At 39.7% G+C, this 14,381-nt stretch overlaps 1 protein-coding gene across 1 annotated transcript in view; it reads right to left on the bottom strand.

Moving 5' to 3' along the window:
- The window catches only part of LOC121290452 (cilia- and flagella-associated protein 47-like), a 661,534-nt gene that overhangs the window by 251,598 nt on the left and 395,555 nt on the right, over window positions 1-14,381 (bottom strand). Inside the window, 1 exon segment of the mRNA XM_041210889.1 lies at window positions 3,802-4,001. Within this exon segment, the coding sequence (XP_041066823.1) occupies window positions 3,802-4,001 (200 nt within the window).

Raw genomic sequence — 14,381 nt, 5'->3', positions numbered from 1 at the left:
GGCTCATGTGACTTCACCATCCACAAAGGTCTTGTCTTATGGATGCCTCCACCTGCTTTGGAGAGCATCAGCATGATCATTTGCCACTCAAAGGATTCATAAAAAGGGCATGAGACTGTAACTGATTACTAAAGCCTTCGCTTCTGTTTAGCAACTTCCATCTTTGTTACCACAGCCTTCTAAACCATCATCAAATAAACAACTAATCCTTCAATCCAGTACCCATCCTAGAACATGGTACCACATCAGACTTCAATGTCAATAATAATCACGTGATTAAAAAGTCAACAAGGGCATTTTTTTCCTGTGTGATACCAATCACCATGAAAGCTTAACATAAGGTCATATTCTGTTTTAACGCCACAAAATTCAAAATAAACAGAAGGCAATCTACTCTTTCCTGACACTGTGCTTTCTCTGAGTGGCTAAACATGCCATGCTTTCTTCTACTTGAGGTGTAACTTGGGCACCAGTGTTACAAGAGGTGGTTGTCCTCTCCTATACAATGAAAGGTTAATTTGGTTGATTTGGTTCTTCGTTCATGTAAGCTGGCTCTTAGGATAAAGGATGTGCCCTGAGAGACTGTCGTCTCAGATTGGTCTGTTCCACCTGTCACCATTCCACCGCACTTAGAGTCTGTGTTCAGACTTATTAGAAGACTGGCTCATCTAAGAGATCCTTGAAAGCCTTAACAATCAGCAGACTGCATTCCAGCCACCAGACTCTGAAACACAATGTACTGACTACTTTGTCCCTTACTGCCACCAGAGCTGCAATCTATGTTTTTGTGCAAAAGAAGGCATCAACGAACCGTTTCCTTGATGTTTCTGTAAAGGACGATTAGAGGCTTAATTGCCACATATTCTCAGAGATTAACTTTAAAGTCTGCACATAGGTGTGATGCTCCCCATCAGATGTGATGGAGGGGATCAAAAGAGGTAGTGGTGAGGTGGAGCTGCGTGTGGTTAGTCCACATGTGGAATCTGACATCATGTTTTCAAATGATGGCACGAATGGGCAGCATGTCGATGAGACAAAAGAGAAGGCCAAAATCAATCTCAAGAACTGAGCTTTCAAAATCAGTCTTAGAAATCAAAAGTAAAAAATAAAACTGAATCATATTTGATTAATCACTCTGTTTACCAATGTTACACGCTCCTTCAAAAGCAACATTCGTCTGTAATATGCAATGCTGTTCAGTACATTAGTCCACATGTGGCTGATAGAGAATCCAGATATGGCTCATTGCATTTTTGATTAGAAAATTAAAAAAGTGAATAATAGACCCTGTCATCGGAAATCTGATTTCAATGCTCTTTTATATGGCATAAGGATATGTACTTTATCTAAATTTGTTGGCAAAATGATAAGATGTAAAACATTGTGTCTGTGCTTTTGATTGTTGTGTGCACTTTACTTCCTTGGTAACAGCTTCTTCATTATCAGTTAAATTGGTCTGTAACATGGGTGAAATGCTGGATTTCGGAATTATGGAAACAAGATTTATTTAGTGGTTATTAATCATACTTAATTGCCATTGATTCTTGTTAATGCTTCTCCTTCAGATGACTTGCAGTAGAATGCATAATTAACCAATTAACCAACATTGGTCATCGGTTTTCCTGGACTATGAATGTCATAAAAAGGTATTTTTATTTTTATTTTAAGTGCAAAGTTGTCTAATACATTAGTCACTATCCACATGTGTGTCTATGCTTTTGATTAATGTGTGCACTTTACCTCCTTAGTTACAGTTTATTGATTATCAGCAAAATGGTATGTAACATGGGTGAAAGTGCTGGATTTCAACACTATAGAAACAATAGCAATACTGTAATAAGTAATGATACTTTAGTACATTTATCTATATTGTATTAGGTGTTTTCCATTAAAATTAGTCTGTGTAGATAAAACCATGTTGCCTTTGGGCGTCAGACATTTATTGTTTTAGTGCACCCTATATGGTTAATAAATCCTCTTTCAAAATGTCTCAGCATGCCCTTAGCCTGCTCACCAAAGCAGGGCCTTCTTGTACAATAGCATCATCTTGATATCTGATGGCAGAGTGGAAACTTAAAGCTGGATGTGGCAGAATTCGACATCAGATTTTGGACAATATGCAACTGTAATCCGCCTCTCAAGTTACCGTTAGCCATCAATTAGAATATCAGTTTCCATGAAGTAGCTCAGGAAATTCTGGCCTCAGAGTCAAACTATAACAACTGTTGATAGATAGTGACAAAATTTGCCTGAGAGCCATGTGTATTTGGAGCAATTACTGGGCTAGACCCTATTTCCTACTATACAACAATGACTACATTGCCTTAACTAAGTACTGAGTTCATGAGAAACACTATGTGTGATTATTTACGGTCCTGTCACGGTGAGGGTGAAAGTCCATTCACTTTGACGGGACTGGAAATCCCGCCAGCAGGAGGGGCAGTAAAATTCCACCCTATATAACTGTAACTCTTCCATTCTTTTTCCCGTGAGTTTGAACAGTTACAGAATGTGAAAGTCCTAATGTTGAAATTTTTACCCAAAGGCTCAGACCAAATTGGAAAATATTTTCTGCTAAAATTATCAACAGGACGAAGTTCAAACTTCTTCTATTCAGTGAACACAGTTCTTAACCTATACTAGAGAGTTCTTAGACTTCATCTTAATTTCAAAAACAATGAATGAATCATGTGGAGATGAAATAAAAATATCCTATAAAATGTTTCCTGCAGGCAAGGACTGGAAATCTGGAACAAAAACAAATATTGCTGGAATAACTCAGCAGGTCTGACAGCATCTGTAGAGAGAAAGATGGAATTAACATTTCGAGTCCGTATGACTCTTCATCAGAACTAAAGAGAAGTGAAAATGTGGTGAAATATATACTGTTTAAGGGGGTGGGACAGGTGATACTGGATAGAAGGCCAGCGATAGGTGGAGGCAAAGGAGAGATTGTGAAAGATGTCATGAACAAAAGGTCGAAGAGGTGTTGATGGTCCCTAAGGCCATCTGTCACTTGCTCTTCCTGCTTTCTGCTCTTAATGTCACCATTAGCACCTCATTTAGCCAGTATCACTACCATCAACACCCCTTTGACCTTCTGTTTATGACATCTTTCGCAATCTCTCCTTTGCCTCCACCTATCGCTGGCCTTCTATCCAGTTTCACCTGTCCCACCCCACTTAAGCAGTATATATTTCACCACGTTTTTACTTCTCTTTTGTTCTGAAGAAGAGTCATATGGACTTGAAACGGTGATTCTGTCTTTCTGTCCACAGATGCTGTCGGGCCTGCTGAGCTTTTCCAGCAATTTTTGTTTTTGTTTCAGATTTCCAGCATCCGCAGTATCTGGCTTTTATCTAGGCCGGAACTCTGGAATAGCTAAGTAGAGTCATACAAGTAGAGAGCAAGAACTGAAAAGATTATCTTCATGCAATGCCAGTTCAACAAATTAACACTTAAAATGTACGCTTCCAATGGTTTAAAAATATAGCTTTAGTAATTAGAATATAACATGATTTCTGTATGAAACATCAAATGAAAACTGCATTTTTTGTCCGATTAAACAGGAGAATCTTCCACTATGCCCATAATATTGTTTGCTTATTTCCACTATGCTCAAATTAAACTATTACTTGATTAGGAGATAATGAGCTGAAATAGCAAACTTCTATGACAGGAATTGTAGGTTTGAATGTAATTGTTATTGGAGAATGAACATATTTGCTTCTGCAGCGGGGAAGTAAAGCATTTGAATGACGTTGAATCTTGTTAAGCCTAGCCTACATTTTCAGCACTTACCACAGAAATATTTTTAATGACAGATTGGTGGGTGGAAGCAGCAATTTCCAATTCAGTTTCAAAGTTGTCCTCCGGATTCACCACACATGTAATGTTGTACAAACGGATATCACATGGGGACCTTAGCAGAATCTGACAAGTGTATCGACCTGGCCCTTTTGCAAAAAATTTCATTGGCAGGATGGCTGAATCTTCCTTATCTAGATTTACAGAAAAAAATTGGAAATATCAATTTTCTGCATTCCAAGACTGCTTAACGTCAGAATTCTAGAATTATGGTAATCCCCACAAATTACATTGTATCAAAAATGTCATCACTTTAAAAAATTTTCTTCCTGCATTCCATTTTCTTAGATTAATTGGAATTTGCCTGAGAATAAATGTAGACAAGAAACTAATGGCAAAAAAATCTCTATGTTACATAAGTGCAGTGCACCAAAACAGCTTTAAATTTAACTCTTAAGGTGATACGTAATGGTATTTTTGCAAAGAGGGGCAAGAGTGTATTGTAAAATACATTAACCTGTGGAATAATGGCAACAACTTTTGGCAAAACAAAGCGCTTTTCATCTAGCAAAACGTTACAAGGTCGTTCAGAGGAGTGCTTTCAAATATAATTTGATACCAAGCCATGGAGGGAGATATTAAGGCAGATGACCAAATGTTTGGTCAACAGGTAGGCTTTAAAGCTTGTCTTAAAAAAGCAGAGAGAGCTGAAGAAAGGAAAGTTTTTGGAAGAGAATTCCAGAGCTGAAGGAACAGTCACCAATTTTGGATTGATTAAAATTGGGGATGCGCAAGAGATAAGAATTGGGAGAGCACAGATATTTCAGAGGGTTGTAGGAGGAGGTGGTGATGGAATTAAGGAGGAGCAAGACCCCTTATCTCTCCTCAGGTTCCTTTGCCAATTAGCTTAAATTGATGTCCATTGGTTACTGACTCACCCACTACTAAAAAACGTCTGTCAAATCTCCTCATGATTTTGAATGCCTTTTGTAAATCTTCATTTAACTTTCTCTGCTTTGAAAAAAACAATCCCAGCTTCTTTAGTCTCATCACAAAACTGAAGCTTCGCATCAGTGGTATAATTCTGCACTTTCAAGGTATTTGTTTATAAGCCAAGAATTCCATTTCCTTAATAGTTTTATCACATTGCATGGTTACCTTTAAAGATCTGTATATCTGTGAACCCCTAGTTCTCTCTGTCCCTGCACCCTCTTTAAAATTGTACCATTTAGTTTATATTACTTCTGCTCATTCTTCCTCCTGAATGCATCAGATCACACTTCCCGGCATTAAATTCCATCTGTCACGTGTCTCCCATTTCACCGGTCTCTTTTGTCATTTATTATTATGGGCTGGATTTTAACACCCAAAAATGGGTGGGTTAGGACAGGTCAGAGGTAAAAATTTTAAAAATCTCAAACCCAACATCCTCTCCTACCCACTTCAGGGTTTAATGAAGCAGCACAAGAGATGGGCAGCCAGCCCAATCCCAGGAGGCAGTTTGGCAATTTAAATATTTTAATGAGGTTAGCAGCCTCTGACTTAACCTCTGAAGAAATTTCATCGACATGTTGCCTGAACCTTCCTTATCTAAATTTACGGAAAATAATTGGAAATATCAATTTTCCATTTTCCATGGCTACTTTACGTCAGGATACTAGAACTAAGCTCTGAAGAAGGGTCATACGGACTCGAAACATTAACTCTGTTTCTCTCTCCACAGATGCTGCCAGACCTGCTAAGTTTTTCCAGAATTTTGTGTGTTTTTGTTCCAGATTTCCAGCATCCGCAGTATTTTGCTTTTATCTGATTTAACCTGTTTCACAGGTTTAACTCTGACTTTGGGTTTTCCAGACCTCAGAATACCCAAGGTCAGCTTTAGGAAAAAGGTGTGTGCCTTTACAGCAGTCCATGTGAGCCAGGTGAAACAGTAGTGCATCCCCCAACCTCCTGCCCCAACAAGCTCCCCTCCCATAAGACCCCACTCTCAACCAACCACCTCTCCTTATATAAAGACTCCAAGATTGCAGGATCAGACTGCTCCAGGGGCACGATCAGACTTATCTGGTCCTGCAGCCTGCTTTGTAGTCCTCCTCCACAATTGGAAACCTTGACAACAAGGCTGACTTCCGGGCTAGGAGTCTATCAGGGACAAAAGATGTTGCTGTGGAATTAAAACTCCACAGCATGGAGGGAAACCCAGATCTGGGCTCCCTGTCCGAGACTATGCCTCCTGCCAATGTAGCCCAGTCCTGTTAATATCCAGGCCTCTGCTTCTCAACGTTTATTACATTTTCCAGTTTTGAGCCTTTTTCCAGTTCCCTTTTGAAATTTGATTTCACTTCCACCACCTTTTCATGCAGTGCATTCCATGTATACAATTAACATGTATTAAAAATATTGAAAATAAACTAAATGCCACCTTCATACAAATATAAAACATTAAATTATTTTATAGTGTCATATACAATATAGAGGACACAGACTGAATAAATGTACATAGAATTTGTCTTACTTTTTGCTTAAAAATGGTTCTAAAGCCTTTAAAATAGATAGTTATTCAGTGTCAAGGGGGTACTGAATTAGTGTTGTGTGATCAACACTATGTTTACTACAGTGGTATCTTACAGTGTTGATTTAAAATCACTTGTAAAAATTGCTTCCAAAGGAAGTTAATGTTCAAACTGTAAAATTCACTATATAAGAAAAATAATACAAATCTACAAAGACACAAACATTTTCTATGAATTAGCAATGCAAAGCACTGGAAAATATTTTGCTAGATGGAAATTAGACTGTTGATTCCTCAACAATTTTAAATTTAACCAATTATCACCATGCAAGGAAAATCTAATCCTTTTTCCTCACAACTGTTCAAAATAGCTTTAAAAATATGATACTGTTGTGGGACATAGAGCCATTCAGACAGGAGTTAAAAAGCCACACACTAAAGTAGAATGAGAAGACATTGCTTTTCAAGGTATGTTGCATTTACAATATAATGTATTGTATAACTGTTTTATTAGTATATTGCTAAGTACTAAAATCTCAAAACCAAAATTTCTCAGCACAATTATATAACTGAATTACTGTGAATAAATGTCATTTCTGAAACTGCGGTTAACTTCCCTAGAAACTCCACTTCCAAGCGTTTCCAGATAGCAAAAAAGTGTGAACAGAACAAGTTACTATTATGAAGAACACGCACTTGCAATCATTTCACAAAGCCCCTTCAGATCCAATAAGGAATTGAAATTACCACCTTAAGGTCCCTACAGTGCACTGAATTACAGTTCTTCCAGAAGCATATGACGTGCTATAACATTTCTGAGATGCTGTGTTTGCAACTTACAGAAGGGTCCATATTGATGGCTGCAGGGGTTATGCATTGCAACCCTCCAGCAATCCAATTACTTCAGATTCTTCCTTGAGGAAATTAGGGAGAGCAATTTCTTAGAACAAAAGCATCACAGCAATTCTGGCATCACTAACACTAACTTATACCAATGTCACAACAATAATGTTTTATAATTGTATAGCACATTTAACATAATGAAACATCCCAAGACACTTCACAAGAGCATTATAAAATAAAATTTGACACACCATATAAGGAGGTATTAGGTCAGTGGACCAATAGCTGGGTCAAAGAGGTAGGTTCTAAGGAGAGTCTAAAAGGAGGAAAGCGAGGCGGACAGGTGTAGGAAGGAAATTTCAGGGCTGAGGCAGCTGAAGGCATGGCCACCAGTGATGGAGCAATTAAAATTTGGGATGCGCAGGAGACCAGAATTAGATAAGTGCAGATATCTAGCAACATGCAGGAGCCTAGAGAGGTGCTGATGAGGTAGAGCTGAGAACCATCAGCATATGTGTGTTTCAGATAAGGTCACCATGTGCAGCATGTAGATGAGAATTGAAAGGGACCAATTATAGATCCCTGGGGATTGTCAGAGGTAATGGTGGGAAGAGAAGCCATTGAAAGTGATACTCTGGTTATGATGAGAAAAATATGAATAAAACTAAATGAGAGCAGTCCCACCCAGCTGGATGGTGGTAGAGAGACTTGGAGAAGGATAGTGTGGTTAACTATGTCAGAGACTCCAGACAGGTCGAGTAGGGCGTGGAGGAAAATTTACTTTTGTCACAGTCATGCAGGATGTCAATTATGACTTTGATAAGAGTTGTTTCTGTTCTGTGTCAAGGGCAGAAACCTAACTGGCGGGATTTAAACATGGAGTTCCGGGAAAGGTGGGCACAGATTTGGGAGGCAACAACATGTTCAAGGACTTTGGAGAGGAAAGAGTGTTTGGAGATGGGGCAGTAGTTTGCAAGGGCAGTGAGGTTATGTTGATTTTTTGAGAGGGATGCTGATGGCACATTTAAAGGAGAGAGAGACAACAACTGAAAAGAGGGAAACATTAACAATATTGGCTAACACGGAGACCAGGAAGTAAAGTAGGAAGGTCAGCAGTTTAGTGAGAACAGGGTTTAGGGAAAGGAGGTCTTGTGGCGCAGTGGTAGCATCCTTATCTCTGGGCCAGAAGCTCTGGGTTCGAGTTCCACTTCAGGACTTGAAGGGCATGAAAGATTCATAATGTGGCCCAACAGGTTGATTATCAGCCTGTAAATACTTCCAATTTACCAGAGTTTTCTGATCAGCCATACTGCAGAAGGCAATGGAAAGCCACTGCAGTACTTTGCCAAGCATGATCATGGGCCAATCCAATGGAACTTCATGGTTGCCAACTTGCTCTTATGGCATGGTACCTGAAGGAGGAGAGTCAAGGGAGCAGGAGGTGACTGTAATGGACAAGGTGAGCTGGAGATGAGAGAAGAAACTAGAAAAAGATGCGAGTTCAGGGCTAGGGCAGCTGGGAACTTGAAAGGAGGTTTGGCCCGTGAAGGGAGGGATGTGGAAAAGGCAGCTGATTAGATGGTCTCAACCTCAGTGACAAAGAAGTCCACTTATTGTTGGGGGTGAGAGTGAAGAAGAAAGGTGATCGAGGTTTAAGTCAGTTTGCTGTAGAGAAAAGGTGGGGGTGGGGGGGGTGGTTGATGGGGGATTGGTGGTATTTGAATTCCAGAATGATCATGGAATAATGAGCAATTCTGCGATGAGGGATAGTTCTGTGAAACAGATGTCCAATCTCCAGATTGAACAGAAGAATAAAGTAAAAGATCCTTAGAATGAAAACTGAAAGAAAAGCATTTATGTTGTAAATAAAATTGATTTCTTTTCAAACTGCAAACTAGAATGCTTTAAGGATAAAGGCACAACGTAAAAGAACTGTCATAGTACAAAATATAATGATTGCTATGTATAGAATTGTGGATTTATTTCTTCTTAGTGACTAATTATTTTTCAAATGTTAATTGCCCTCAAATCTGAGTTAATTATTTTTACATCTGAAAAAATTTATTTGTCACAGATAACATATGTAGAACTAATTATTGAAGAATTGTTGTTTTGTAAATTATTTAAATAATTTTAGTGATCAAGAATTTATCACAAAAATAATCTTAAGATAGTGGGAGATAGTTTCTGTCAATAATTTTGTGAACACTGTAGTTAATGGCAAATTATTATTTGTTCAAAATTATATGTCTATTAACTGGCAATTATGACCAATACTTGATGATCTTTGCATTTATCATTATATTCTTGCCTGATCAAAAGGTTTTCCATTAAGATGTATAAGACTTCTTACATTGTGAGCATTAACAAAATGCAATGTTATTTTTCACCTAAGTATTGCTTGTAATATCACCCAACTCTGACGCTACCTTAGTTCATCTGCTGCTGAAACTCGCATTCATGCCTTTATTACCTCCAGAGTTGGCTATTCCAATGCTCACCTGGTCAGCCTCCCATCTTCCAACCTTGAAAAGTTGAGCTCAACAAAAGCTCTGCTGCTTGTGTCCTAAGTTGCACCTAGTCCAGTTCCATCATCACCTGTATTCACTGGCCTACATTGGCTTCCAGTTCTGCAAAGCCTCTGTTTTAAAATTTTCATCTTTGTTTTCAAATTCCTTCATGGCCTTGCCTCCCCTTATCTTTATGGGGAGAATTTTCTCCCCATTGTGGGGGCGTTGGGCAGGAGCAGGCGCACAGCCGATTGCCGCTTGCAATTGGCTGCGCACCGCCATTTTATGTGGTCGGGCCAATTAAGGCCCGCCCAGCGTGACACGCACCTGGAAGCACTGAGTGCTCCCTGTGTGGGCGGGGGCAGTAGACTGAGTCGGGGCCTGTGCTCTTTCGCGCATGCAGGCGAGTTGAGGATCTGAATAACGTGCGGTGACATCTGGATGCATGCCCGACGCCACCGCGCGTCATTTTACGTGTCGGTGAGCAGGGCCTGCCCCTGCACGCCGACCCGAAGATTCTGGCCTAAAACTTTCTCCAGCCCTACAACTTGCCACAATCTCTGTGCTCCTCCAATTCTGTCCTATTGAGCATGATTTTCTTTGTTCCACCCATTGGCATCTATGCCTTCAGCTGCATAGGATTTAAGCTCTAGAATTCCCTCTCTAAACCTCTCCATCTCTCTACCTCTCTGTCCTGCTTTAGGACCCTATCTAATACCAATGTCTTCGACCAAAAGATTTTGGTCATCTGTCCAAACATCTCTTTGTTTGGTTTGATATCACATTTTGTTTAATATTTACTCCTTTGAAGTGCATTGGGATACAATAAAACAATTACATACATGCAATATATTGTTACGCACAGAAACCAGACCAGCTAAGAGACCAACTAAGATCTGGGAAGTTATGAACTTCCTCATTATATTCACAGAAAATGAACTAAATCAAGTATTAATGCAAATAAAATCAACTACTGAAGTGATTTAAGTGCAAGGCCATAAGTATTGTTCTCATAAAAAATAGATTTCTATTCTTAGCATTAATGGAATCCAGCAAAGCAGATGAATTTTATCCGTGCCTTTCCAGTGGGAAAGAAAGCTTAAGGATGTTTACTCCCCTGTACTTGCTGCATTGCATTGGACACCTAATTTACAACAGTATCTGGTGCAGAATAAAAGCTCTGCATTTTGACAGCCATCCCTTTTTCAGAGTAATAAACTATGAAGAGTTAAATCAATTTTGTTCCACAGAACAAAAGCCTAGGCATTTATACTATATTGCATTCGCATTGGTAGTTGAGCTAATTGTATTTTAGATGAATGCATTGCACTTGATTTAAGCAAAGTCTCAGATGTGTTTGAAATTAAGCACAATTAAACAAAAAAAATGATTGAATAGTGCTTGCTATTCACACATTATTAAATAATATGTTATAAAGTAATAGATTATGAAATGTGTCACGTTAGATTTGAGGGGCTGTTGGGTCTAAAATGAACACAATCATACTTCAAGACTCACTGTAAATAAATGTATTGTTATCAGATATAACAGAGTGGAACTTTTCTGCCAAACACAGCATGTGCATATTAATTAGGTTTCTCAAAGTAGCTATTAATATTCCTCAGCATTCCTGTTTTCATTTTAACTGCAATGCATGCTGTGCTTCACATCAAATTGGGTCAAGCTGTTAAAGACTACATTTATGCATTGTGCAGTCTGCTATGTTATGTATTGATCATTTGAATTTGGGTATCCAATGGATATCGGGAAATTAATATGTTTAGAATTCCGCATAAAGATCATTAAAAGAAACTATTGCAAATTTGTGAAAGACCCTTATGTCATAAGTAACTCACTTGTTTTTTGCACAAGTAAAATCTCTATAATTCAACAATAATAGTGAAATATTTTGTTTCATATCATAGACTTTTTAGCAACAACTTGCATATATAGACAACCTCAAATGTCCCAAGGCACTTAAAAAGTTGAACATTTTTTGATGTGCCTTATATTTAGCTTTTGAAACAAAATTTACACTTGAATGGTCTCCAAAATCACATTTCATTTTTTCATGGCAAGAATTGCAGGAATATATTTTAGCTAAAATATCTTTACACATTTTCAAACATTGCTGACTTCCTCCTTTCGTAACAATGCATATGGAAAAAAGCTACAGTTTACAGGTTTCAGGCATCTAGATTAATTTTGTTGAACTATTTATCACAATATAAACTGTCTGCAGCAATGTAGACAAGCATCTCAACTACTAAAATTGACTTAAATATTGAAGGAAAAAGGAGCTGGCACTAATGCAGCACTTTCTTTCATCTCAACCAATAAATTAAATGTTGGAAATGTTGTAAGTGATGCTACGTAGGCAAACACAGGAGTGCAATCCCACAAAGCAGGATCCCATAACCAGCAATGAGACAAATGACCAATTTATATGCCTTGGTGGTGTTGGTTGATAAATGTTTGCCAGCGCAGCAGGAGAATTCCCTTGATCAACTTTGAATCACAATTAGATCTCCTAGAGCAACCTGAATAGACAGATGAAGATCATAGTCTCACAAAAAGATGACACCTTTGAGCACTCTTTCAATATTCCACCTATGTCCTTAAGTCTTGCAGTACAGATTTCCTCAATGGCTTTCTGTCTCAAAAGCAATAGTGAGTCAAGCTGGCATTATGCAAGTTTTTACCAGCGGTCTTCATGTGGATCGAATCAATTGTGAGTTGTTCCACTTACGCCAATTTTTAGAGAAACAAATAATGTTTTTCTTATTTATTCACAGGATGTGGGCTTCGCTGGCTGGGTTCCCCATCCCTAGTTGCCCTTGAGAAGGTGGTGGTGAGCTGCCTTCTTGAACCGCTGCAGTCCATGTGGTGTAGGTACACCCACAGTGCTGGTAGGAAGGGAGTTCCAGGATTTTGACACAGTGACAGTGAAGGAAAGGCAATATATTTCCAAGGCAAGATGGTTAGTAATTTGGAGGGGAACTTCCAGGTGGTGGTGTTCCCATCTATCTGCTGCCCTTGTCCTCCTAGATGGTAGTGGTTTGGAAGGTGCTGTTGAAGGAGCATGGTTAAATTCCTGCAGTGTATCTTGTAGATGGTACACACTGCTGCCACTTAGAGGCGGTAGTAGAGGGAGTGAATGTTTGTGGATGTGGTGCCAATCAAGCGGGCTGCTTTGTTCTGGACGGTGTCAAACTTTTTGAGTGCTGTGGGAGCTTCATTCATCCAGGCAAGTGGGGAGTATTTCATCACACTCCTGACTTGTGCCATGTAGATGGGGAATCAGGATGTGAGTTATTTGTCGGACGGTGAGTTATTTGTTGCACAATTCCGAGCCTTTTACCTGCCCTTGTAGCCACAGTAATTTTATGGGTAGGCCACTTCAGTTTTTGGTCAATGGTAACCCCGACAATGTTGATAGTGGGGGTTTCAGTGATGGTACTACCATTGAACATCAAGGGGACAATGTTTGGATTCACTCTTGTTGGAGATGGTCCTTGCCTGACACTTGTTTATTGTATATGTTACTTGCCACTTGTCAGTCCAAACCTGGATATTGTTCAGGTCTTGCTACATTTGGACATGGACTGCTTCAGTATCTGAGCAGTCGCAAATGGTGCTGAACACTGTGCAATCATCAGTGAACATCCCCAATTCTGACCTTATGATGGAAGGAAGGTTATTGATGAAGCAGCTGAAGATGCTTGAGCCAAGGACACTAACCTGAGCAACTCCTGCAGTGATGTCCTGGAGCTCAGGTGGCTGACGTCCAACAACCACAACCATCTTCTTTTGTGCTAGGTATGACTCCAACCAGTGGAGTTTTCTCCCCCTGATTCCCCATTGACTCCAGTTTTGCTAGGGCTCCTTGATGCCACACTTGGTCAAATGCAGCCTTGATATCAAGGGCAGTCACTCTCACCTCACCTCGGGAGTTTAGCTCTTTTGTCCTTGCTTGAACCAAGGCTGTAATTCAGGAGCTGAGTGGCCCTGGTGGAACCCAAACTGAACATCAATGAGTAGGTTATGGCTAAGCAGGTGCCACTTGCTTGAAGACCTCTTCCATTACTTTACCGATGACCGAGAGTGGACTGATAGGGCAGTAATTGGCTGGGTTGGATTTGTCCTGCCTTTTCTGTATAGGACATACCTGGGTAATTTTCCACATAGCTGGGTAGATGCCAGTGTTGTAGCTGTACTGGAACAGCTTGGCTAGGGGCGCAGCGAGTTCTGGAGCACAAGTCTTCAGTACTATTGCTGGAATATTGTCAGGGCCCATAACCTTTGTAGTATCCAGAGCCTTCAGCCATTTCTAATTATTACGTGGAGTGAATCAAATTGGTTGAAGACTGGCATCTGTGATGCTGGGGACCTCCAGAGGAGGCCGAGATGGATCAGCCACTTGGCATTTCTGGCTGAAGATTGTTGCTAATGCTTCAGTCTTATCTTTTGCACTGGTGTGCTGGGCTCCTCCATCATTGAGGATGGGGATATTTGTGGAGCCTCCTCCTCCAGTGAGTTGTTTAATTGTTCAACACCATTCACGGCTAGATGTGGCAGGGCTGCAGAGCTTAGATCTGATCCATTGATTGTGGGATTACTTAGCTCTGTCTATCATTTGCTGCTTATGCTGTTTGGCACACAAGAAGCCCTCTGTTATCGCTTCACCAGGTTGACACCTCATTTTTAGA

The sequence above is a fragment of the Carcharodon carcharias genome, chromosome 18 (assembly GCF_017639515.1).
Source record: "Carcharodon carcharias isolate sCarCar2 chromosome 18, sCarCar2.pri, whole genome shotgun sequence".
NCBI lineage: Eukaryota > Metazoa > Chordata > Chondrichthyes > Lamniformes > Lamnidae > Carcharodon > Carcharodon carcharias.
Note: the sequence above shows the minus strand (reverse complement) of the source record. Positions and strands in the feature narration are given on the sequence as shown.